The 27923-nt window shown below is 47.9% G+C and overlaps 1 protein-coding gene across 1 annotated transcript; it reads right to left on the reverse strand.

The window, feature by feature from the left end:
- Positions 1–271: 271 nt before the first annotated feature.
- On the reverse strand, positions 272–27609 carry LOC124482008 (leucine-rich repeat-containing protein 49). Its single transcript, XM_047042330.1, is given in 24 exon segments — positions 272–405; positions 1488–1701; positions 1820–1973; positions 4294–4403; positions 4844–5029; positions 5122–5356; positions 5767–5780; positions 11206–11287; positions 11386–11429; positions 11431–11562; positions 14094–14150; positions 14152–14178; positions 15668–15751; positions 15753–15779; positions 15781–15817; positions 17208–17269; positions 21165–21308; positions 25047–25113; positions 25803–26006; positions 26272–26374; positions 26472–26696; positions 26799–26874; positions 26993–27058; positions 27324–27609. Coding segments are annotated over 24 exon segments (2538 nt in total). The 5' UTR covers positions 27378–27609.
- Positions 27610–27923: the final 314 nt, after the last annotated feature.

A 27923-nucleotide genomic window follows, 5' to 3' on the forward strand; every position in this document is an offset into this window, starting at 1 on the left:
GTGAGGTGAGCAGGGAGAGCTGGATGAGTGAGGTGCAGCAAGTACAGTACAGGGCTGAATTCCATTCCTAAACAAACCCTTGTTCAATATCCTTCCCAGACCTCAGACATGGCTCTGCCCACCTACTCCTTGGTGTATCTACCATGGCAATTACCCAATCCCAATCCCTATAATCAGATCTGGGAAGGGATCTGAAAAAGAGCACTTACTGTACAAGGAAATTCCTCTCCGGAATGGAACGGGCCCCAGGTACTGTATGCTCTCACTATGCCTACAGGGACATTCCAGCCCACAGGACCCTGAGCAAGCCCTGGACCTTCCTGAGCATGGCACAACATGCAGAGGGGAGAGCTCCTGTCTCATAGCATAAGCTCAGCTCCAGATCACCTGTGATGTTGTGCAGAGCTGGGAGGGAACATCAAAAGATAATGTCAAAGATAATCAAAGGAGTCGAGAGGTAGCAAGAGGGGTTAAACTGGAGGTGCTACAGTGTACTCGAGAGGTGGACCCAAATATAACTGCGCCTCCGGTTGGACTGTCAGCCTGGATAAGTGTTAGATAAGATAGCATCCTTCCCTGGGAGCACCAGAAGACTTAACATAGATGTTGTGTATTGATGCTTATTTTTTTATGAGAAAAACAAACCAAAAGATGAAAGACACCTCTGGGAGCCTCTTCCTTTGCTGTGTCGAGATAATTGCTCTTTTCCCCCTGCAGAGTCAATAAACAGCCAAATCATATATAGAAAACATTAGCGTTAGGGAATATTTTAATACTAAGGACGTTACAGAAAATAAACGGTCCTCAAAGAAAACGTGTCATTTGTGCCCTTCGTGTCACGCCAGCTTCGCACCACGCCCGCCCAGGCAAGAGAGTGTGACAGAGAGTGACATGGGAGAGGATAACGTAAGACCAAAACAAACATTCTAGTCTCAATGAGAGACCAGTTACAGTCACCTTCTGCTGGAGATGATGGTGAGGAGAGTCTTTCGTTTTGAAAGCTAACAGAAGTCATCTTAAAGTGCAGAGAGTGTTCCTTAAGGGTGGCGATTGCGCGCGCACACACACACACACACAATGGCCAGTCACAAAGTCTTTCAGCCGGTCGGGACCATTCTGAACTGCAAGACAGTTTACATGGGAACAAACTAAGAACAGACATTGATATAGTAGTCACTTCTGTGAACATGTACATTCAACCGTGAGGTTTCTGTCACGAGGGGCCTCAACGACAAGTCCATCTCCAGAAGTCCATCTCAGAAGACAGAAGTTCAGTTTCGGAAAAAACCTTCAAGACATTTCTAAAGACTTGATCGGGGAATATTGAAGTTAGAGGGGTTAACGAGAGGTTAGACGTAGTACAACGGAGGGGGAGAGTGAGACTGCGCTAGAGTTAAGTGCTCCAGATGGATCTGTATGCGGGACAGCTGTGGGTCTGCATGGAAGAGGCCTGTCTTCCTGGGCGCCCTAATCCCACCCTCCCCTACACTTGCTCTGGGAGAGCCTAGCGAGGGAGGCCTGGCGGAAGGCTGGCTGGTCCTTCATCTCCAGCACGCAGTCCCTCACCATGTCTGTGAACATTGAGGGCCACAGCTTGTGGAGGGCCTCGCCCTTCAGGTTGGTGTCAGAGGCCCTCTGGACCAGCTCACGCAGGTACTGCTCCGCCACAGCGCTGCGCTCCGATGACTCCACACCGCCCTCCTGAGGAGAGGGGAGGGCAGCGGGTGGTTACATCTCCTCCACCACGTCACACACGGTAAACCCGTTACTTTATACTACTGCTGTGTGTACTAGTGTGTGTGTGTGTGTCTGGACTGACCTCGGGACTCTCTGCGCTGCAATCTCGGCTGGGGTAGTTGAAGAGCGCTCTGCTCAGGCCCTCCCCCAGAAGCCTGCCGTTCTCTCTCAGCTCCTCAGGGCTGAGGCCCGCCCGGCGCCCACGGCCGTCCAGCAGGAACTGCAGCTGACGCTTCCTACGGAGGGGGTTGAGAGGGAGATGGAAAGAGAGAGAGAGAGAGAGAGAGAGAGAGAGAGAGAGAGGAGAGAGAGAGAGAGAGAGAGAGTGAGAGAGAGAGAGAGAGGAGGGAGAGAGAGAGAGAGGCAGGCCAAGGGTTGGGGAGAGGGAGAAATGGGGAAGGATGCAGAGATAGTAAGTAAGACGGAGGGAAAGTGGAACTGTGGGTGGTGGAGTGAACACATGGGGATTACCAGTTTCAGCTAGACCATCTAGACATCTGATAACCATGCCGAGAGCAGTGCCATTGCTCATGTAGGCATCAATATTACTTTTAACAAAGTACCACACTTCAAGCTCAGAGGCATGATAATTGCACTGACTCATGCTGCATTAAGACATTTGTCAAAACTGGATACTAAATACGATTCCAAGGAAGCCCATAAAGTAACACCTACAGAAATGACTTGGGAGTGATAAAACTGTCACAAGAACAATATCTTGATAAAAACCAGATTAGTTAGTGCCCTCGGACCCCCACCCCCACACAGCCCATGTGTTAAGCTTCATCCTTGGGAGGAGGGAAAGGTTGATACAGATGTACAGGAGAGGAGAAACATTATTAAAGGATGTTTTTACATCAGACGCTACTATCTTGTCTTTCATTATTAATCTCCTGGATTACAGCACTGCTCCAACATGTAGCTGCTGCTGCAGCCTGAACTCTAAAACAGGCATTTTGGGAGGCTGGAGGCTAAAATACCTGTTTGTGGTGAGAGAGAGAGAGAAAGAGAGAGATAGGAATAGTATGCCCAAGATGAATCCACTGACTAGGGTGTGTATCCACCAAACAGACCTGTCTTGCTATCAGTGAGAGCAAGTAAATTAAACCGAACTCATGCGGAGGTGGTTTCAGTCCTGTGTACAGTCAAAGTTAGGACCATGTGATTACATGGTCCCTTGTGGAAGTGTCCACACCTAAACACGACGGTTCCATCCATAACTCAGGGTTCTACATGTCTGGACTAGATCTTCAACCTCCCTCAGAGAACTACAATATCACATCCAAAAACGACATTCTCCAGCTCTCAGGAGGTTCTCCTGACTTCTGTGGCTGCAGTGGGAGTTTGTCAGAGAGTACTTTTTTTTTTTTTTACGAAGGGGGAAGAGTTGATACAGGCTTCATACACTGACAGATGTTTCTGAATCAAATCAACATGGAAGGGGTGGCTACTCAGTCTGGACGACATCAATACATTTGAGAAGTCTGCTCAAGGAGAAACTAGGGTTTTCATTGATCCGAAATGTCCTATTCAAAAACAGAAAGAAATGTTAAGTGCATTCCAGCCACCTGGGTGAACAACTACAGAACAATCTGCACGAATGGAGCTGAGTCATCAGATTCATGCTGAAGCCTGCGATACAGCACCTGTCCATACCCATATCGAAAATCAACACGGGGTCACGTTCATATGCAACAAACCCTTCCTGAGAGGGCAAAGCTATTTTCTTGAAACAAACAGGGATCGGACAAAATTATCTGAAGTCACTGTGATTTCACTACTGATCTGAAAACAATCATCCCCTCAGAGCTGTTGTGTGTTCTTCATCGCCGAGTGGGAGGACAGGAAGTGAACGCCAGGGCTGAGGGGCGGCGCAGGGGGGACAGGAAGTGAACGCCAGGGCTGAGGGGCGGCGCAGGGAGGACAGGAAGTGAACGCCAGGGGCTGAGGGGCGGCGCAGGGAGGACAGGAAGTGAACGCCAGGGCTGAGGGGCGGCGCAGGGAGGCAGGAGTGAACGCCAGGGCTGAGGGGCGCCGCAGGGGGACAGGAAGTGAACGCCAGGGCTGAGGGGCGGCGCAGGAGGGGGACAGGAAGTGAACGCCAGGGCTGAGGGGCGGCGCAGGGGGGACAGGAAGTGAACACCAGGGCTGAGTGGCAGCGTGTTTGCCAGTTGTCAACGTTGTTCACTCAGTGTTCTGTTAGAGCACTGGGGGCAGCCAGTCTGCAACTAGGTGGTCTCTGAGCTGCTTCAACTGCATGTTTCACTTTGCTTGGTTGTGCTTCAGTGACCATGAGCAATTTTTAGCGAAGAGCTTTTGGCTACAGGGAGGATTGTGTACAGTGTGTGTGTGTTTGTGCCAGGTATCCACCCTAACTCCCCTGGCTCCTGCATACCCGGCTTCTCTCACATACACACACACCCTCAGGCACACAAACAAATCACACACACACTTAGGCACACTTATATAGTTACACTGGCACCTTCACAAACAAATACACACACAGGCCTCGGGCACAATGTTCTGTGTGTGTCTATAGAGGTGTGTGTCGCTCACCTGGACTCCTCCAGCAGTAGAAGCAGACGACAGCGAGGGGTCTCTGTGGCAGCGATGTGGCCTAACGTCCCAAACAAACGTTCGGCAGTGATGACGTCATTCATGGTCACCTGGAGCAGACACACAAATAAATATGTTATTAAAATAAAACCAATCAAAGCATCACACATCAACTGCAACTTACGGTATGCGCTCAGTACTGGCCCCTGGCCCCTTGTCCAGCCGGACCCCCCGGACCCCAGACTGACGGCTCGCAACTAACTTTTTTCGTCACTGTCCCAGCACCGTCCCGGAGTGCCCAATTCACCATCACAAACTGAACTTGACCTCCCTTGTCCCAAAATTTTAATTCTTGTGTTTTTGCATTTTGACATTCTGACATGGGTCTAGGTTACTTGCAACACTATTTAAGTAAGCCATACAGCTTTGGGGCTCAAGTCAATGTCTGAATTTCAATGTGAATATATACACAATAGAATACACCATTTTCTTGCTTGTTAAAAAACAAAAACATTTTTGAAAATCCCCCCCCCCCCCCCGGTCCCTATACCTCCAGCCCGTTGACCCTCTGCAAGTTGAAGTGGTGCAGGCGGTAGATGAGGAAGGAGCGCCACAGCGCTAGGCTGACCACGGGGTTGCCCTCGGGGTGGATGGTCAGCTGGTCCAGACGCCTCACCTGGGCCAGCGCTGCCAGCTGGGGCAGACGGCTGAGGTTGCTCTCTAGGAAGACGAGATGCTGCAAGGAGAGGGAGGAGCACACCATCAGTCACTCCTCCTTATGAACGGTCCCAAAGGGACAAATCTCACTGGTTGTGTTCTGTGTCTCACCGCTAAATTGGGGAACTTGACTCTTATGCGTGGCAGTGTTGGCACGATGGCGTCAAAGTGGATGTAGCGGAAGGTTATGACCGTGACGGCCCCAGCTGTCTGGACCCCCCAGCCTCTCTCCAGGGCCTCCAGAGCCCCGGGGCCAAACAGGCGCAGCGTGTCACCGTCCAGCTCTGCCAGGTGGCTGTCGGAGAGAGACAGGCTCTGTACGCTGGAGCCCCCGGCCTCCAGGAGCCTGGAACACACACACACACACACACTGTCAGTTATCAAGGTAAGTGATGCCAACCATTCCAACTTATCTCCCCCTCCTGGCCGGCATTTATACCAAGCTTCACGGATGATCTGACCTCCCTAAACACGAAACCACCTTTGTTTACACACAATTGGGAAAAAAAGTGGGACATTAGGCAGACCAGATAACGGTTTAATCACCAGCAAGGCCAGTCTGAATGTCCCATTGATGTTCCAGCCCGGCCTAATTGCTTTCTATTCTCCCTGATCAGGGGTGGAAGTGCCCTTCCCTGATAAGGGAGCCGTGAGAGTGGGGAGAGGGGGCCAGTCACAGGGAGACACGATCCCCCCTCCTGAAGACCCCGGGCAGGGCCAGGCCGCTCGGCTGACACCCCGGGGGCCTGGGCATACCGGGGATCAGGTGGCTCCAGGTCGACTGCTACTCCACGCCGACCGGGGAAGTTCATAACAAACTAATCAGGGTATTCATATTTCACACCCTTTAGAATCAGGCTCTGGTTGTGCAGGGAGGAGGGGGGGGGGGGGGGGGGGTTAGGAGAAGAGAAGGAGCCAGGGGAGTGCCTCGACTAAGGACCGCAAAGTAGGTAACCCTAGAGTCTTTTTGGATGGTTACAGAGAAGAGTGAGTTATACAAGGATGAAACTAATGCTACCTTAAAGGCCACATACCAAACCTTATCCCCTCGAGGTGGTCTGTCTCTCACTATCCTGAGAGCCTTTCTGTCTCCCTGTCTCACTCTCTGCAGTACATCCTTGTGAATGGAAGCCCTCTCCTGAATGAGCTGAAAACACTCATTCACTTTACCCTCTGGGTCTCTTCGGCTGTTCCACCAGGACTGGGAGTGTGTGTGCGTCTGCACACGTGTGTGTGTGCACATACACCATCATCTGACAGTGAACGGCCCCAGTCTGCTCGGGGTTCAGCCATTAGTGGCTGTAAGTCTGGACTGTTATACAAATCTATTTCCCCTCCAGAGTTTTTAATAAGCACAGGGAGAACCTAACCCTAACCCAAATAACCCAGGCCAATAAACCCAGTTCCCAGGATAACGACGACATACAGTATCAACCTCTTCCAGGAAACGAGTGACTGACAAGAGTCCATCTCCATCAGGAGTGAAGCATCGGTCTGCCTTGGTACGGCTGCTACGTGTTGATCCAGCCTACGACCTCCGCGAGGCTTGTAAAGAACTCAACCCAACCAGACCGTGTCGCCTTTCAGCGCAGCTCACCGTCTGACACTGGGAGGGGCCAGAGTGGAATGTCAGAGTTGATCTTAGGATGTAAGGGGTTCATGTGGGGGGGCAGAGATTGGAGACTGGCATCGGGGTCTCCTCACACACACACACACACACACTCTGGGAGCCCAAGGTCGAGTGGAGGTCCTGGCCAGACAGGCAGGCGCCAGTCACTGACAGACAGGCCTAATCCCCAGGGACGACACGCCACACCTTCAAGATGGTGGCTCTGCCAATGCTGCATCAGAGACAGTCAACAGGAAAGGAGGGGATGGAGGGAGGAACCTGAGTTGCTAACTCTAGTTAAGAGTTTTGCTCTTTCTGAGATCTGGAAGCAGGCCACCACATGTCATATATTGTTTCCCCCTCATCACACGTCAGAATAGACAACCTGTGACCCCTGCCTTATCCTTGAAAGCCATGCAGGTACGATAACATGGCAAAGGAGAGAAAACCCGAGAGAGAGAGAGAGAGAGAGAGGGGGGGGGGGGGGAGAGAGAGAGAGAGAGAGAGAGAGAGAGAGAGGAGAGAGAGAGAGAGAGAGAGGGGGGGGAGGAGAGGGGGAGAGAGAGAGAGGGGGGAGATAGAGAGAGATAGGAGAAAGAGAGAGAGAGAGAGAGAGAGAGAGAGAGAGAGAGAGAGAGAGAGAGAGAAAGAGAGAGAGAGAGAGAGAGAGAGAGAGAGAGAGAGAGAGGGGGGAGGGGGGGTTTCCAAGGACCACCATGTTGAAAAATGCTCTGCCTGCAAATATGTAATGATCTGGACCCGATCCAGCCATGTCTGTCACCTCTGAAAACAGCTTAATCTTCTGGATATACAGCCTGGCGTGTATTATATGAGCCTGCACATGTCGTGCTGCAATACCTGCCACATGAACAACAAATTTATCAAGGCTGTGATGTGGGAAAAATCAAACCTATCAAAACCAGTTTTCAACCCCTTCATTTGAGTTAAGCTCTTTAGAATGACGCTGGTGTTAGGCATACTGAATTATGTCTTGTGGGTTCTTGAAATGTGTCTTCATGATGGCCTCATTCCAAAGGCTTCCACATATCTGCTTGGTGAGGATAACTTGAAGATTGATGCCTCCGCCAGTCCACCTGCTTGGCACCCCAGTATGGCTCTGGATTAAATGGATGTTATATATAGACTGTGGGCATTGCTGTCTCCACATAGTGCCCTGCCCCAATATTGGATTTCTAGGCCATAACTCTTTTCGTCTCCTGCCTCCTCCCTCATCCTCCCGATAAACAACATCAAGTAAATCCTCCATTGCTCACAAAATAAATCAAATGTGCACACACATCCCCAACCCCCCCCCCCCTGAGATTCTGAAGGACATCTCTCATGCTAGCCCAGTACAGACGTTCAGCATCCACCATGCCGAACACACTGTCAACATTCCCTCCTGTCTTTATGCTTCACTTAGTCACACCACTAACTCCAAACAGAGAAGGCATCATCTCCTTTCCCTCACCTGAGGCATGAAGTGCTTTTACCAGTCAGCCCACAGTGAAAACCCCCACTCTGAAAACAAATGAAATCCAGAACTTGAATAGGACACTGTCTTAACAGACTGCCTCAGAGCACTAATACATCAATTCTAAACTCAGGATAATTGCGTTTCAGAAGGGAGGTTTCTACCTGAGTGTACTCTTCTCCCCTGACAAGGGTTCGGAAATGATGAGGTGTATGACTTTCACAGGGCACATTCCACCAAGTTACTCTTCAATTACTCCAAAAATAGATCGATTTAATTAAAACGACAGACCTCCCTATTCATTCCCATCACAGGGAAGCAGACCAGACCAAACCCTCCAACAAACTGTTACCCAGAACATGTGTTTGGTTTGGGGCTAGCCTTCCAACAGGTGTTGTTCCTCCCATACACAGAGGACATCGTGTTGACACAACAGTGGTGTGACTATGAACCCCAGTCTCACGCTGCTGATGTTGTGCATCCATCTATCATGGGAGGTCAGCCCCAAAGAACAAGGACAAGCAGAACCAGACCCAATTGGTCGTAAGCCTGTGGAGCGAAGGCCTGAGGTTGTGTTAGGGGTACTCTCTCAGCAGGGTTAGAGATGAGGGGAGGATCAGAGGGCAGAGTGCAGTTCCTCTCACAGGGTAAACCTCCTGACCAGGGGGTCCCCTGCTGCCCCCCCCCCCCAGAGCCAGATGTGGGGGTAAAAAAAACCCAGACCCAGGACTGCCCAGGATGTGGGAACATACATAAGCCTCCGAACACCCTCTCAATCACCCTCTCTCTCTCCCTTTGTCTCTCTCTCCTTGAGGATTAAGGATGAACCGGTAGTGCACAGGAGCAGGACTATCAATTCAGCCCTTGTGAGACGTCCTGGTCCTTCACACTGGCATTGGTGAGGAGCTGAACTTCATAGGGCCTTCACACCCGGGGCAGACACCTCTAATACCCCACGTCATGGTACAGGGTGGGGACATCAATCACCTGTCCGTTCATCTATCACCTGGCCTCTCCCCACTCCCAGTGGGAGGAGGGCAACCACCTCTCTACTACTACAGTCACCAACCAGAGAAGCAGGATGGGAAGCAAAACTAAAAGAAATTCAGAACATTTTCAGAACACACACACGCACAAAGATAAAACGCTTAATTTTCAGCATATTTACTGCATCTTCAGATAAGATGCAGTAAGATAATAAGATAATACACCCAAAACGGTATATACAGGTAAATGGGTCAATCCTGTTAACCGGTGCCTTTTAATGTCCCCAGGAAAATCCTACTTCATAATTGCTGTAAAATGTTACAAATGTTTATTCTAAAAGGCTTTAATTATAGGTGTAGGTCTTCCTTATCATATAAATAACCAAAAAGTGTCTTTAAGACAATTAGTTTGTATTTTAAACCACTTTTGTATTTTGTACACATGTTAATTTTGCCATGTTTTGCCATGTCCCCATCACAAATGATCAACTCTTACAATAAATATCAGTCATTAAATAATAAAATATTCAAATTATTTGCTCATTATGTTGTAGACCAAGTTAAAATCTTTCTACTTAGACATATTTTTTATTAAAAAAAAAAAAATTTTAACCCTATTTGGGGGGATTTACTTTGTGTCCCCCAAAAAAAGTTCCACCCTGTTAGGTTGTAGTTTTTCCCTCTTAAGAAAATAGCCTACACTTCCCATGACACAAAGTTCAAGAAATTATATCATTTTCCTGTGTCAGGAATTCAACTTGGCCAACTGAAGTTAGTATGAACTTTCAGATTCATCTTTTTTTCCAAGTTTCATAATGTCAACCTGTTCGTCACAACCTTAAATTTCCACCCTGTTAGGCTACTTTGTTAAGAAAATAAATAACATTTTACAATTTCAAATATGGTTTTATATAAGAATTAAAAGGCTGTATACATGTAGGGTCTCATGCTAGCTAGATCATGATCACTCACAGAGCTAGGGCTAACATAGTTAACAAAATTCCCCCCTCTTAGGTTCCACCCTGTTAGGTGTGTACAGCTAACAGGGTGGAAAATATTGTTAGAAAATGTAGTAACATAATAAGTTGCATACAATATTTGTCATGTATTTGCAACAAGGGACATATAATGGACAAGAAAAGGTAAATATTGTTATGCCTTTACATTTTTTTAAACTTTGTGATTGTTATTCATATGTCTTAACAGGGTGGAATAATGTAATGGTCCATGTCTGAACGAAATGCCCATAATTATAGGATTTAAGTGCATGAGCTTGGCCAATATGTTTTCCAACAGTTAAACATATCTCTTTCCTGATTAAATGTTAAAAACATGAAAAATAAATAATTTTGTTTTCAGAAGTTACCAGGGTCCAAAAGGGCACCGGTTTAACAGGATTGACCCAAATGAGTTATGGGAGAGCGCATGTCTTTTTGTATTGGATCCACTGTTCAATCCACTGTCAGGTCCTAGGAGCATGGTAAATCACTTGAGTCCTCCTGGCCATGGTCTCTGTTGTGACACACCAGGTTTTAAGGGGGACCCTGTGAGGGAACGGGCATCTGACAGATTGGGCTTTCGGGACATTTTCATATCCTGGACCAGGAAGCAGCAGGGGGCGCTCATTGAAACGGGTAATCATAGCCCTGGACACGACTCCCGCTTTCATCTCAGACTGCTGCCCAATAACTCTTGGAGTTGCCTGGGCAAGACAGTCCCTCTAGTAGGTCTGGTCTGTGTAAATGTATTTTGCTTGTTAACCAACTTAAATGTGCAAACACACATGGTCACTGTGATGTCCACTCGGACATTCTAATCGGCATGCGATGCAGACTACGCACACAGACACAAAGCCTTTGGACGATCAACGGCCTGTAGAACCCATCAGTTGAACATGTGTGGAAGCAGTCAGGTATGCCCTTTGATAACAGAGTACAGAGTACCTCGGCCCTGATCTGTCTGACAGATATGAGGCCTGGGAGATTGAAACTCGATCCACAATGTGCTCCAACAGGACAGCTCTGCACAGCTCGAACGTGGTGAGAAAGAGGAAGGGACAATGAGGGGGGGGGGGGGGGGGGGGGAAGAGGGGGGGGGGAGTGTGAATTGCCTGGGATCTCGTGGGCTGGTTGGGGCGACTGGTGGAGCGCAGCCTGTTCCTCGCTGCCCCCTGTTGGTCGATCCGGGGCTGACACTGGGCTCACTCGCCTGACAACACACAACAAACAACCCTTCAGTCACAGTCAGCAACTACATTTCCCATTGTCCTTTTGGGCAATGAGGCCCAATAGCATAGTGCCTCTTACCTGGGCTCATCTGGGGAGGGCTCCAGTGCGAGGCCATTGGTCTGTGGCCGGGCTGTGGGCGGGGCTGTTCTCTGGGCTGACCTCGTCCTTGGCTCCGTTCTGGGACGGCAGCTCCAGACAGGCCCGTAGACCCTCCCACTGCTGCGCTGCATTACGAATGGCCAGACGCCTCTTCTCCTGGACGCACGCACACGCAACACGCACACACACACACACACACAGGACAGAGCAGCAGAGTAGGAGTCAGATGATAGTGCTCCTCTGCAGTCCCACAGAGGACATCTTAGGATACTGACTAGCTGTCTCCTCTCCTGGACCACAGACAAAGAGAAGCCACCTGCCTTGCTTGTGTCTGATGTGTCCTGAGACCTGAGTCCTCGTGAGGGAGACACTGCACGGTCAATGTGTTTGCAGGGCTCTACAAAAACAAATGCACAAGGACTCTGTAACGTCACAAACACTCACAAGTGTTTGCTTACTGGGAAGTCTTATTGGCAACAACAAAAGGTTGCTGTTTGGACTTCTTGTTGACTACAGCAGTGCAGGGCCATGTCCACCCTGCAGCACAGAAGAATGCTGCTCACTTCCTCGGTCTCTCTCTCTCTCTCTCTCCCCTCCCTCCCTCCCTCCCTCCCCTCCCTCCCTCCCTCTCTCTCCCCTCTGTCTCTCCCTCTCTTTCCCTGTCTCTCTCCCCTGTCTCTCTCCCCTCCTTCTCTCCACTCTCTCTCTCTCCCCCTCTCTCTCTCTCACTCTCTCTCTTTCTCTCTCACTCCTCCCTCTGTCTCCCCCTCTCTCACCCCCCTCTCTCTCCCTTCCCTCTCTCTCCCCTCCTTCTCTCCACTCTCTCTCTTCTCCCCCTCTCTCTCAACTCTCTCTCTTTCTCTCTCTCTCTCTCTCCCCCTCTCTCTCTCTCTCTCTCTCTCTCTCTCTCTCTCTCTCTTCTCCCCCTCTCTCTCTCTCCCTCTCTCTCTTTCTCTCTCCCTCTCTCTCCTCCCCCTCTCTCTCTCTCTCTCTCCCCTCTCCCCCCCCCCTCTCTCTCTCTCTCTCTCTCTCTCTCTCTCCCCTCCCCCCCCCCCCTCTCTCTCTCTCTCTCTCTCTCTCTCTCCCCTCTCCCCTCTCCCCCCCCCCCCCCCCCTCTCTCTCTCTTTGTATGTGTTTCCTTTCATCCCAGATCATCCTCCTCCCAACATCCTTCTCTCATTTCTCTCCCTCTCTATAACAGAGTTCAGTTTCGATCAGAGAAGGTATGGAATGTTGCCACTCCCAGCACACGAGAGGGGTGAAGCTGGTGTTCATGGTGCAGGATCAGCCTGTGACAGCAGCTCTCATTGAGAGCTCCATTTATCATTTCCTCAACAGGGATTAGTAAGGAGGGGGTTGCATTACACAGAGACAATGAGCTCCCAGCAGACCTCCGGCACCAGCCAGTCCACTGCTGCACTGGACAAACACGCACACGCACAGAACACACATGTGGTTTGCGGTTGTCTAGAATTAGATTAGGAACGGAATTATAATCTCTACATCACTTAGTATTCAACCATGTGAGATATTGGGTTGTTCCTGAATTGCAGTTGGTTTACAAAAAAAAACACAAAAGAAGTAATTGCAAAGTATGAGGAACTCACAGGGAGAAAAATTGAATGATGCTGATATGAATAGATCAACTGACCCTGACAAATGAGGCCATTGTTACATTATTCTTCCTGAAACTGAACTTCATAAAGACTAAAAACATTTCGGAGGTTTTGAACACCATGGACCCAGATCCGAGCCAGTGTGTGTATGGAGGCGAGGATGGTTGTCCTAGCTACTGTTCATCTAGCTGGGGGAAACCAACACTATAATACCCTCATTGATCAACACAGGCTTTGATTGTCTAATGCAGAGCAGAAGAATGAATGGCTAAATGTTAAATAGCTGAACCACCACAGTGCATTTCAAGTAGTGAAATCAACATGCGGGTGGGCCCGTGTCTAATAACCCCTCCACAAATACAGCCAGATTTGATTTGTGGAAACAGTGAAAGACCACAGCAAAGTGCTACACAGGGATGCAACTGATTTCATAAACAGCAGGAACAGTTACAGTCTCTATTGACAAGGGGTCAGTAGGGTGGAACATTATATGTGTCTGAAGTTTAGTATTTCAGCCGTATGGCCAAGCTAAGTATTTAGTGAAATACTGAATAAAAGACAGCATGATATTAGGTTTTTAATAATCGGGTTATTGGTAAAGGACAATGAACTTGGCTCATCTGTTGAATATTGTTTGGAAGTAAAGGATGTAATTAACACAAACTAAGTGAGCCAAATAGATTAGTTATATCATCCAAATAAACATGTTTCCATTTGTATGGGCTCATTAGAATGGTCCTGCAAAGGGCTAATACATATCCCAGGCTGGAAAATTACAAATAATGTCAAACATTCTAGATCTCTAAACAGTCATTTCTAATGACCGACCTGGGAGTTCCTGTCAGTGCCAGATGACTGTTTGACTATGTGATAATATACTAGCTATTAGCAATGACTTGTAACATAATATCAGATGGCCCACCAAGGGTAAAGAAAGAGATGTTTGCTTGTCTCAAAAACAAAGCATCCTGAAAGATAATTATGAGTAAATGAGACTCAAACACGGCAACCAGAGAACCGAAGCGAAAGCTCTGCATTGATGCTTGCACAGATGCTGTGAGTGTGTTGTACCTTTTGAGAGAGCTGCTTGGAATTCTCCTTTTTCTTCTCCTCCTCCTTCCGGGTCCAGCACAAACGCCATGCGTCTCTCCTCCTCCTGCAGAGCACAAGCGCCAGGCCAATCAGGGCGGGGCCCCTCTGTTCAGCACCTTTGAATTATTCAGTTTGCTGCCACCCAGCCTCTGATAATATCTGTCATGTCGTCAAGTCCTCCTCTCCTCTTTGCGGAGGATCAGCAAAAGGGGGAGAGAGAGAGAGGGAGTGAGATGCAGAGAGGGAGAGAGAGTGGACAGAGGAGAGAGAGAGAGAGAGAGAGAGAGAGAGAGAGAGAGAGAGAGAGAGAGAGAGAGAGAGAGAGAGAGAGAGAGAGAGAGAGAGAGAGAGAGAGAGAGATAGAGATCTCTCATGCCGTATCACAGGATTATCATTCTGATTCCCAGTTGCAATCTAGCAGAGCCCAGCTGTTTAGAGAAGCCAGGGTTCCCAGAATGCACTGGTGTTGCAGACATTATTTGAGGCTGGCAGTCTAGCACTAGGGGGTGTGGAGGAGGGAGGGGGGGGTCAGTCATGACTGTGAAGCCAGGCAGCAACAAATGCTTTCCCCTAACCAGTACACTCACTGACTGTTGTCATTCCCTCCACAATTCAACTTCTGTAAAGTAAAATACAAATTCAGATAATAAACAAGATACAAAATACCACAATCCAAATAATATGGTAAATAAACATTTCCAGCAAATTGAATGTTTGTTCTCTTGCTTTGTTTTCTTTCACTGTATTTAGCTGACTATAGTCTTAGCAAGAGCAGCTCTGAATATCAAGTTATTAATGCTGTTGACACATTCCCACTGTTGACACAAACCTCCCAGGAGGATCTATTGATTTCTGCCCGGAATCCTGGGTGGAGCTCCTCCACATCTGCAGTCTCTACACACACACACACACTTTCTCTTCATTCATTAATCAGATCGGACCAGCCCCAACGACAGCTGGCCGACTTACAGTCCATCTCTGAATATCTCACTACTAGTCATACGATGAGGGTGTTCATGCCCAGTCCCACATAGCACATGGAGATGGAACTACTCACATCAACCTTGCCCTACTTTACTCGCCGAAAGGGAAATTCCTCTCTAGTACAGGGAGCTAAGCTTTTGAATGCAGTGCTGGATATGTTTGGAGGGCAAGGTGTGTGGTGGGATTCCTGCTACATGCTCAGACCTGGGAGAAGCCAGCGTGGGAGCTTTTAGAAGGAGCGCACCGTGAACGGAGAGGGGGGAACGCAATGACATCATGTGACACGGACCATTAGGATTTGCCCGCATGTGAATTTCAAAGGTGGGCGTAAATGTTCCAAGTGCTGTGTGTTGTCGTGGGCACTCAGGAATGGACGTGCGGCGGTTTACAATAGGGCGTCAAATCTTTGCCTGACTACCAGGAGCCACTAAAGTCCTGAACAACATCAGGTCGGATGTCTGTCATCTGTGGAACGGAGGTCTGTAGGAAAAACATTTAGTGTCTCCCCTCTCTAACCTAGTATATTTGGCTGTGCCTACAACAGCGACAGAGAGGCAGGGCAGTCTTACGGTGATGCGCTTCATGTCCAGCTGTCGGAGTTGAAGAAGGCAGCGCAGGGTAGCCTGCTTGTACCATGTCTCCTGGGCTACGGGGGTTCCCATCCAGGGTGAGTTCAGACAGGGGAGCACGACTCTCCCAGGCAGCCTAGGTCGTCAAAACTATGCACACACGCACACACACAAACATCCACAGAAAGAAAACGGAGAACATCATCACATAGTTACTAAATGCTATCAAACTTGAGTACTTAGATGCAAGTCAACTGGGTCAACAAGTCTTGACCTGACTTTTGACTGAATTTAACCTCATAATCAAGTAGAGTATTAAAAAGGGAATAACTGACCACCAGGCTGTCTGGCAGGCATGCACGGCAAGGAGACAGGCAGGCGAGCAAGAGAGCGAGCAGGGGAAAGGGGAGTTTCTAAAGCCCACTCACCCCACTAACAAAACATGCCCATGGCTAAAGAGGCTGTAGACACAGATATTAAGCCATTGTATCTCTAGTGGTCTGAGACAGCAAGGAAGACTGTGGACTTTCTATCATGCTAATTTGCGATAATGATCGCTGGGCTGAATGATTAGCCTAGGACGTGTTATATTCTGCTGGTCTGACTTAACAATAAAAAAAATCAAACTGCTACCGTAGCCATAGCAACCATGTTGGCACCCCCACTAAGACCAATCACTGCATCATCATAAAGCTTGTTTTCATTTCTTCAAAATATGAAGGAAAAATCTGTATCAAGAAACCTGTATTTTATCGTTTGCTAGCATACCAGATAACAGGTTGGGACTTTGGGAAAGTCAAACATTGAATGATTTAAAGCTGAAACAGTGGGCTGGCAAGACCTGCCATGAGAGATCCATCCTTGAAGAGACAACAGGAGGCCTGTGGCCAAGCAGCATCACACTCAATCTCTGGACGTCACGGAACATCAACCAGGGAACTTAAAACTCAGCGCTAACTTGATTGTTTAGCTTAGCTTTACAGAGGCACAGAGGCAAAACCACACAGCACATTAGGAGAGAAGAAAGAACTCTCCAGCAACAATACAGACCCTCTACACAGTGACACACCTTTGCTTAGCAACGCTGCCATAATACTCCGGTGCAGTGCATAAAAAAAAAAATTTTTGCGTATGAGAAAGAGTAGGCCAGCCTGCTTCACCTCCCTATTATACAGAGACATCTGTCCTGTTCCTGTGGCAACAGCAGTCGCGGCAACCACAGACAGCCTAACTGAGAGAGGCAAACCTGCAGTACAGCTCACCTGCCGCTCAGAGCCAGAGGACTGCCTAGCTCAGCACTCCTTCACCCCATAGTGTGAGTGCGTGAGCTCGGATACGGAAGGCAAGGTAGGGTAGGTTCTCTGCAGAATGGAGCTCAGGCCAAGCCCGAAATGAAGCTAAGGGCGGCTGAGGCCGGTTGGGGGAGGCCGGGGGGGGGGGGGGGGGGAGGCAGGGCTCTAACCAGTCCTGTCCTACCCTGCCAGGTCCTGTTCTGTGCTGTGGAGAGGAAGGGGTTAAGCAGCCAACGCCGCTCTCTTACCTGCTGATGCTGTTGCAGCTGAGAAAGAGGCGCTGTAGGCAGGGCAGCTGATCCACCTCTGTCTGAGAGAGAGAGAGAGAGAGGGGGGGGAGAGAAAGAGAGAGAGAGAGAGGGAGAGAGAAAGAGAAGAGGGGGGGGGGGGGGGGGGGATGAAGAGGAGAGGAGTCGATGCCGAGGCAGAGAGGGAGAAAGAGGGGGCTTGAGCAGGGACAGTGTAGAGAAACAGCTAGGACGCAGACCTTCCCATCCCTCAGTCACCTTGCAGCCTCCCAGCTCCGGCACACATCCTCATCCGCCCTGCGCGCGCACACAGACACAGACAGACACACGCACACAGACAGACACACACACACTGCCGCGGCTGCACAGGGAGGGGAGGGGTGAGCCAGCAGGAGGGGAGAGGGGAAGGTAGGGAGGGAGAGAGAGAGGGCTGCGCTAATGCAGAGATCCCCATGCAGCAGAAGCTTGCTAGCTCTGCTGCTGACACACACACACACACCCAGAGACAGAGAGACTCAGCAGCAACCCCCGCAAATACAAAAGGAGGAGAACTAACGTGGGATGATGAGGATTTCAACTAGAAGATCGTTTCTCCAGCAGGGAGAAATCTGTTTTTCAACATTGGAGCGAATCAGAAGGCAGATCAATGGAGTTGCTCTGGGGCTGAGCGAGAGGGGGAGCAGCTGGCATCCTGACGAGGACACACACACACACAGAGGCAATGTCACAGCCTCGCCTGAGAGGGATGCTAGTGGAGACGCCGGGTTAAGCTTGTCTGTGTGTGTGTGTGTGTGTGTGTGTGTGTGGAGGGGGGGGTGGAGGGGGGTGGATGCAAGGGTTAGGTGTGTGTGTGTGTGTGTGTGTGTGTGTGTGTGTGTGTGTGTGTGTGAGGGCGTTAAGGGGAGTGGACAGTCCCGGGAGGGCTCTGAAAGCGCTGCGACAGTGTGAGTCTACACTGCAGCTCCCAGCTCCTCCCCGCCTCACTCACCGAGCAAGACTACACTGTCTCCGGCACACCTCAAACCCACAGAGAACTAGCTAATACAGACACTCCCATGTTTAGCTATCCATATCAGTATCTTTTGGGCCAGTCCCAAATGAGCAATGAGAGAGAGAGAGAGAGAGAGAGAGAGAGAGAGAGAGAGAGAGAGAGAGAGAGAGAGAGAGAGAGAGAGAGAAAGAGAGAGAGAGAGCTTCTGTGTGTAAAAAAAATGCATCAGGCAAATGAGGAATCTGTGTCAACCGTCAACAAATGCATATTGGGAAATATTGGGAAAATTCTGATCAACTTTTATTTCATTCAGTTCAAATACCTCGGCTGCCCTTCCCACTTCTAGAATAGCACTGCTGTGCTATTACAGTGTTGCTGCTATAGATACTTATTCGGTGTAGGTGGTGTGTGAACGTAATTGCGTCAAATTGAAAAACATTGTCGTCATTATGAAGTGAGCTAAAGATTCCTAGCCTGTTCACCCTCTCATAGCCTGTTCACCCTCTCATGGCCTGTTCACCCTCTCTTAGCCTTTTCACCCTCTCCTAGCCTGTTCACCCTCTCCTAGCCTGTTTACCCTCTCCTAGCCTGTTCACCCTCTCATAGCCTGTCTCCTCCTCTCCTAGCCTGTTCACCCTCTCCTAGCCTGTTCAACCTCTCCTAGCCTGTTTCTCCCTCTCCTAGCCTGTTCACCCTCTCCTAGCCTGTTCACCCTCTCATAGCCTGTCTCCTCCTCTCCTAGCCTGTCTCCTCCTCTCCTAGCCTGTTCTCCCTCTCCTAGCCTGTTCTCCCTCTCCTAGCCTGTTCTCCCTCTCCTAGCCTGTCTCCTCCTCTCCTAGCCTGTTCACCCTCTCATGGCCTGTTCACCCTCTCCTAGCCTGTCTCCTCCTCTCCTAGCCTGTTCTCCCTCTCCTAGCCTGTCTCCTCCTCTCCTAGCCTGTCTCCTCCTCTCCTAGCCTGTCTCCTCCTCTCCTAGCCTGTTCTCCCTCTCCTAGCCTGTTCTCCCTCTCCTAGCCTGTCTCCTCCTCTCCTAGCCTGTCTACCCTCTCTGTGGTGTTCCTGTACCCTGGTATCCAGCGACAGCCGAGTCTAAATTTAGCACCCTGTGTTCCAGACAATGATGTCATCACTGGGCTGATGTGGCGCATAAAAAAAAGCCCACCATTGTGCCATTCTCAGTCTCATTCTCATTGTTTTACTGCTGGAACCACAGCCTCAGAGCTGTCGCTCCCTTCTCCATCAGTTAGTCTGTGTCACTGCCTCCATCCCCCTGTCTGTGTGTGTGTGTGTCCTAGGGTTCACCTTTACATCACAGCGGCATCACAGCCATGCTGGTAGCTCGAGTGTACACTATTTACACACACATACACACACACAAATACACCCACACAAACACATACATGCTGAGACATGACCCTGATGCAAGTATAAGTTGGCCAACGCTCCTCTCATCACTTCTCTCAATGTTGCACGCAACAACACTACACAAAGAGAAGAAAACATTCTTCAATTCACAGGTGTAAGTGTGTGTGAGCGTGTGTTTGTGTAAGGGTGTGTGTGTGTGTGCGTGTGTGTGTGTGTGTGTCGGCTATTGCTTTGAAGAATGACCTTGAGTAAGGACAGGGGCTTTACCATGTTACGCAACATACAAAAGACACTGTCTTTATCTACAATGCAATACCGTTTCTAGATATGGAGCTGAAAGGCTTAGAACAGATCTAAAATAGAGTAATTCTACGTCATTGAGCCAAATGTTTAAGCATGTGTTAGAACTTGCTTTAAAACTGTACATCACTATATTTGTCTTTGGAAGTCCCTTCCAAAAACCCACTTTACATCCCCTGGAATGAAAACGCAAACCTTTTAAAGACACCTGAAATTGTCTTGTGTCTAGTTTGTGCCTGCAATAAGGACTTGACAGCAAATTCATTTTAATGACAGAGACTGGAGAAAAAAAGAGTCTCTGAAAAAGGACATATTTTCAACTCCTATGCCACCAATAAAACATGACATCCAATAATCAACAGTGGAAGACATCCCAAGCGTCTGAAGTGGTAACCAGAGAGATGGTGGGGGGTGTTAGATTTTCTTTGGAATAATTATGCAGTAGAGTTCTGGCAAGGAAGCTGTGTGTGTGTGCATGTATGGGGGGGTGTGCGGGGAGGGGGGGATTTGCATACAAATGAAGAACCAGTTTAGACTTGTTCATCTATTTATAACATTAACTCAAGGGGGTAAAATATCACATTTCTCTACCTCGGAGTGATAAACAAATAAGTGTGGAAGTAGGACAATGGGCTACCTTTCTCCCACTGGTGTCAACAGAAGATGAAAGAACATGTCGGAGGCTTTAATTGATGTGTTTTGCAGTGAAACACAAGACCGAAAAAATGCTAAATGATATACCAAAGCAAACATTAGAATACGGTAACAAAGCAACGGTTGTTGGTGTGTACGTGTGACAGCTAAATACGAACACAGAACACACACGGCTCTCTCGGAGAAGAACACACAGACACACACAGAGGGAGCCGTCTTCAGAGCCCACTGGTTACAGAGCCGGCAGAGCTGTTTACCATCTCAGTCCAGGTCTGAGTTAGTCCAGGCCTGAGCCGTGACATCTGCACGCTCCGTTAGAGTAAAGCCCAGAGGATCAGAACCAGTCCAGCTGCTCCTGTCCAGCCTGGATTCTCCCATGGGCCCCCTCAGACACACACACACACAACACACACACTTACCACGGCAGATATAGTGACACAATCGTCCCAGTACAACACAAACCTCTCACACACACACACACAGCACACACACACTTACCACGGCAGATATAGTGACACAATCGTCCCAGTACAACACAAACCTCTCACACACACACACACAGCACACACACACGTACCACGGCAGATGTAGTGACACAATCGTCCCAGTACAACACAAACCTCACACACCCACACACACACACTCACCACAGCAGAGATGCAGTTGCGACGCAGGTTAAGCTCCGTCAGAGAGTCCAGGCCTCGCAGATTGTCCACCCTGGAGATGTTGTTGCTGGCCAGGTTCAACACACGCAGCTCACTCAGGTGGGACACGTTCTCTATGCGGGAGATCTGGGGGAGAAGAGGAGGACACACACAGGAACAGGACTATAAACATCAGCTCTAAATATATGGCCACGACAAGGCCACAGGGGGGTATTTTAGCCTATGGTGTAGCCTTTTGAAGGTCTGGATTTTGCATTAATGAGTCAGAGAATGGGGTCAGCAGGATATTGGCTGCCCAGCCATGTCTGGGCGCAGGAGAGCTCTGGACACCTGTCCTAGTGACTTTCCCCAAAACGAGGACTTTGCCATACCAACTAAAACAACACCATAATGAGTTCCATCGCTCCAAAAGACCTCATTACAGTATAGTTACTGAAAACTGAACTATAACACATGTCAGCATCTGGTGTCCCAACACTCAACTCTTACCCCTCCCTAGGCCGGTGACTCCTGTGTGACCCCTCAGATGATTATAATTTCAGCGTGAAAACAGTGAGTCCTCTGATTGAACAAGGGTGTGGATGAAGAAAGCCTCTATGTAAGGGATGAAAAGAGGTTCAGTGGATGGTGAAATGTGAGCCTGGCTTCTTTTCTCGGGAGGGGGGGGGGGGGGGGGGCGGGGGCCCCATTTAAGAATGTAACTAGTCCAGGGCCTGGGGGGGGAATGTCCGTGGCTGTCAGTCCGTGTGTGAACCTGAGGTGTTGTGGCTACACTCTCCTCTGTAAAGAGATCGAAGTCAGCACAAAGAGTGGAGCCTTTGGTCTCCCGGGACCCCTACGATACTGAAGCTCTACTGAAGTCAAAAGGTCAAGATGTGAGACCTCAGAGAGACTCATGTGGTGAGCCTGATGCAAAGATTCATTAAACCAGGCTCACTGAGGCTGTGGATGAGTAGATGTTAATGGGGTCGATTTTCGATGAAGTGAAGCATACTGGTTCAAGGACAGGGGTTGAGCACTTGGTTTCGTTTAGTTAAGGGAGCCTTTATTTCAGTTTGACAGTGCACAGAAGACAGAGTGTTCTTTACACTGAAAAACATTGCGAGTGGTATTGCAAAGTCTGTCAGTGTCATCACGCCTCAGTTTCCAGCCAACGGCATCAGAGTGCTTTGTCATCATAGCTGTCTGTGGCTATCTTGTCCAGCTGCCAGTGAGTGTGCAGGTGGCAGCTTAGTTGTAACATCCTGACAATGGCTCCAGTGCATTAAGGTCGGTCCAAACCGTCTTTTTAAGGCTGTTGTTTTTGGACAGTGACCAGAGAGACAGTCAGGGGAAGATTAACACACCTTCTGTTATGACGGCTGATAAACAGAGTGAGGTCATGTTCCACTGAAGCCTGAAGCTGGGGCTTCACTTTGGTGGCCTCATACAATTCTGCAAAGTTATAGTTCCACATTAGCACCAATGGAGAGCTGAAACACCCCATTTGTCTCCACGAAAACTGCTGACAATGATAGGAAAAGTGCCTGGGTGAACAGACGGAGCATTCGCCTGGTTGGGTAAACTTTACCTTCGAAATAATCTTCTCGTCATTAAGGAAACTAAGTATGACCACAGGTCCAGTCTACAGTGATCTTTTTTTCGCCAAACACAGTAACATCTTCCCTCGTCATCCATGACCCATCTTTTGTCAGACCTTGATTAAATCTAAGAATATCTAAACGGCTAAAATTACAGATAACCGTAGGTACTTTCCAATGGGGCAGGTCAGGCATCTAAGATATGTTTGGGTGTTTTCCACTTTGAAAGTCATCAGATTCATCTTTATTGAGATCCCAGGCTTCTAAGAAAGGTATATTGTCTGTACTGAATTACAGGGACAGGATCCAGTTGTGAGCACCTTTGCTCAATCAAAGTGGGTAATATTATACCCCAGTGTCAAAAATACCAAGCTGCATGCTAGAAGAGTTGGATTCGTTTGCATATTTCAATCAAGAAATCAAAATGTACATGTAAAGTGGAAAACATGATATAAATTATTTTTACAATAAATATTATAAAGTGACCCAAAGATTCAGTCAAGGGCAGTTCAATGTGGCTTGAATCTCCTAGACACACTCCCACAGAGAATATCCTCTGAATATTTTCAATGAACTGGAAATATGACAACATCCTGACCCAAAATGAATGTCCCCTCAGGGTAACTGGGGGAGGCAAGAGGCTGAGCACCAGACAGAGTAAGAGAAAACCAAATCCTGTTTGTGGTCACTGGTGCCTTTGACACTGCTGTGCAATGGGAAGTGAGAATGTAGAAGGGAGGGGTGGAGAGAGAAGATAGGGGGAGGATGGGAAAGATAGAGGCCCATGTTCTCCAACAAAAGGTTGCTGGGTAGATCAAAAGAACAACTGTGCAATGATTGTGAACCAGCAACATGAAGAGAGCAGATCTGTGGATTCAGTGAGATGTCTTGCTGGGGTTCAGGTTAAACCCTCTCTGAGGGACACTGCGTGGGAGAGTTGTTGGCAGATTTTAGGAGGATGGCTTTTCACTCAGTCTTCACTTCACTACCACTGATTACTGTTATCTTCTCATGCTTTTAACGTCATGTGACAATGGCAACAGCCAGACTGAGACAAATATTTGGCAACAGAGCAGACTGACAAATAGTATTGCCCCCTTTTCAGGTTAGGCTAGCTGTGTCTCCGCTTCATCAAGTTACACTGTAAAAACATTAGAAATAGCGTAAGTGTGCTTGTTAAAGAAATCATTTAAAATGTAGGGAACACAGTCAGGTAAAAGAGCTGGACATGGACGTGGGACTAAACTGTAAACATGGTTTGGAACGTTTCTGCTCCGATATTCTTCCATTTGAATGGAGAATTATGAGAAAGATCTCGTTACAGCAAGCCTCCACAATACACACAATGACATGTCATCACTCACTGCTAAAGAACCCACTTCATCTGTGTGACTCAACCACCTCCACTACACCTCCAAACACCTCCACCTACCGAAAGTCTACGAAGACAAGCTCTCTTCGTGCCACATCCAAATGTATAGTATGTAATGTTCCACTTTGCGGCCCACTTGCATAGCTCAAACACATCAGTTCCCTTAATTTGCGCTTACCACACATGTTTAACAACACAGGAGCCGAATAGTTTGCTTTCACTGCAAAATGTGTTTGCACAATCAAAGACGACAGTGTCCATCATCGCTACTGTAAGCAAACATTGTAAAGAGAGGTAACCTGCATAACTACCACGGCCAGGCCAGGTCTACAACTTCCGGTGAGGTTAGAAACTTGACTTTTAATAACCAGAACAGGAAGATAATTGGGTACATTATAATGTAGCTAAATATTGTTGGCTAGCTAACGTTACTGCTCAAATCCTGGATAACTAGCTAGGGCCAACGGCCAAGAGGTTGAGAATCGCTGGTCTAGATAAAGCTCAGTTCCCACCAGAGAAACAAGTCGTCGGGAGACAGACGAGGAAAGCCACTGACAGCTTGGGGAGAATGACCCTGGATCGGCCATCTCAGTCTTGGCACAGTGAGCGGACAGAAAAAATTGAGGAGACTGGAACCAGCTTGCAACACAAGCTAATGTGCTTGTCACTCCCCTGCCGCCAAGCCGGTCTAAGCCTGCCGGTTTTAATAGAGTAGATGCCTCTGACGTAGCAGAGTACCCAGCAAGTAAGCAGCAGAGCGGAGGAGGCCACTAAGGCTCCCACTGACACTCACAGTCAGATATCACAGCCTCCAAACAGTCACAGTATGGGCACACGGAAAACATAGTTGGGCACATTTGGTGCTCAGCTTTACGTGGGCGTGCGCTGTCCAACGCTGTATTGATGCTATACCTGATTGCCATGTAGGTCCAGCACGTCAAGTTGGTTCAGGTTCTCCAGACTGCACATCCTCTGGATTCTGGGGGGAAAACACACAAACACACATACTTAGCAATTGTATTTCCTCAACCTGTTACAGAATGTTATTATGGCAGCTGGAATGTGATCTGCCAGCTGAAGGGGTGCCAGGCGCTGAGGAAGTGATTGGCATGGAGCTGTAGCTGCATGTCTTTCTTCACTAATGGGAGATTTACTGTGATCCCATGTCCTCCTATCCAACTCTGTCTGTATGGCTCTTTATCAAGGAGTCACCGCCCCTAGGAAATGCCAACTGAAACCTAAATCCGCGGTATGCCAGGCATGAAAGGTACCACAGACGGCTCTGATAGCCATTCTAAAAAGACAAATGTCATGTTTTACAGAGCCTGACACAAAGCCAGAGCAGTGCTATGATATTCCTATGGCATCTTGCCCTATGATTTGTGATTTTAATCTTCTCCTAGGTGACCTTTGAAAGTAATATGATGTGAAACAAACAAAGAAAGGCATAGTTGGGGACTGAAATTGGGCACCTACAGGAAAACATTTATCAAAAGGCTCTGGCGTTTAGCTACGCAGTGGCAGTGATATCACACAGTAGTTTTTAAAAAGGCAGGATGCCCTTGCAGTAACATCATTCTAGAAGTAAACCAAACGGTACATCAAAGACATTTTGAACCTTCTAGTACATTTTGTATTGTTGATTAACCGGGCGTGAATATGACAAACCTGTTTTTGCCAAGAATAAGAACCCGAAGAGAGCTCAGGACTGAGATACCGGTCATCTCAGAGATGCGGTTGTCATAGAGGTCTAAGAAGACCAGGCACTGAAGATGTGACAGATTCTGAACACGAGTGATGAAATTGTGCTGCAAGTTGAGTAGTTGTAGCTTATCCATACCCTCTAGTAGAGGGCACTTATCCAGACCACGTCTAATTAAACATAAAAAAATTATTAATATGAACGGATTAGTATTTGTAATGCATTGGCATGTTTTCGTACTGAAATTGAATGGAACAATGTTGCCCAGTTCAGTGGAACTAGGTAGTCCATCGTAAGGCACTTTGCTGCCATCTTTTGGTGAGCAAACTCACCAAAAAAACCCATTTTGTTTAACCTTTTTAACCCTTTTTATCCCCTAGTATTGATAAATTGCCCTTTTATGATTACAGGATAAAATGTAATGGGTAAAACTACCTGTCCAAATCTAGTCGCTCTGGACTCGAAGCACAGTCGTCACGGGAATGAAAGGCGATGGGAAATCCAGGAGAAGAACTTTTGTGATGTGTCTCAACATCACCTGTAAACGAAAACGACACATTCTGCAACCAATCGCATTCTTTAAGCCCATCATTCGAGCAAGCGAAAAGTGTGATAACACTGCAAGATGAGGGTACCTGCAGTATCAGTTGCTGGATGGCTCAGAAGTAATGCACTATAGGAGTAGCTAGCTCCAGCACTGTGGGTAGCTCTCCGAGGCTTCACTCTGGTCCCCAGCTCCCCAGTCATCTCACCAGGCACAGCAGCCGCAGGAGGTAGGAGAGTCCGCTCAGGACCCCCAACCTCATTGACAAAGGCCACAGGTGTGTGGTGAAGTCTACCATGTGCATTAAACTTACTCTCTAGAGAAAAAAAGAAAACACAAGGGCGAGATGGACATGGTGCAATTTTGTATAAGATAAGCTGTTGAAGTTGTCACTGTTTTGTTCGACGAAACTTAATACCTTGTTTTAATGGACTTGTTCTCAGGGCGTCCATGTTTATTTCTTTGGAGGTGTCTTTAGACAACCGTATGTTAAGCTGTTAAATGTAGGTTAACAGATCATCTGGATTAAAAATGTTTTTGAATTGATTATGATTGATACGGTATAATCTACTGTATTTGACATCCAAACATACACTTCAAACATGTACTCACCGGCCTCGCATATCTATCCGGAATCATAGACTTCACTCCTGCAAGGTGCAGTTTATAGGTGTTGACCTGTGAGGAATGTAAGAGGACTGTGTTAGAAAAGTAGATGGTACACATATTCACCAAGCAACCTACAAAAAGTACACACAAAGAATGTTCTTTCTGACAGTCCTGTTGTTTTTGCTGATGTTTGCTGATGTTCTGTAGTCCAGACAGCCAGTGAGACTCATCCTTATGACAAATGATGCATTGATTGACAAGTCCAAGCGACAAGCTAAAGACGTTAACTCCACTAGAAAGAATAGCTAATTGTAACATTATGAGCACATCTTACCGTGGGGGCGAGAAACCTGCCAGATGTGTTGGCTTGATGTTTTTGAGAACGCATTTTCAATTCGACCAACAAAGCAAGGGTGTCTGGCTACTGTAGCTAGCTCTGGACTAGCTAACTAGACGTTGGTGCATGTCTTGCGCTATGCAATTACATTTGCACTCTAAACGTTATGTAGCTGGTTTGGCTAACGCTTCTGTTTCTGTTAACGTTGTAAACTGACTAATGTTAAGCTTTGTGTCCATTTAAGGTTGAAGCTTAATGGATTGCTGCTTGGTTGCTAGCTTGTCTTTTGTTCATGACTTTATTCGTTAGGTAATACACACTTCCTTAGCAACGTCCACACATCTTTGTTTCTATGGTAACGACAACATTTCTTTCTAAGTTACATCCCTATCCAGTCTCCATGACGGATCCCGACCTTACTGTTACTTGCTTCTATCTTAACATTTCAGATTTTTTTTTATTTGGTTATTGCATTGAGTTTTATATAATATGGCTTTTGTTTCAACCCAAAAACAGACACGTTCTCATACAGTGCCCTCCAAAAGTATTGGAACAGTGAGGCCAATTCCTTTATTTTTGCTGTAGACTGAAAACATT

Source organism: Hypomesus transpacificus, chromosome 19, assembly GCF_021917145.1.
Source record: "Hypomesus transpacificus isolate Combined female chromosome 19, fHypTra1, whole genome shotgun sequence".
In the NCBI taxonomy this organism is placed as follows: Eukaryota; Metazoa; Chordata; class Actinopteri; order Osmeriformes; family Osmeridae; genus Hypomesus; species Hypomesus transpacificus.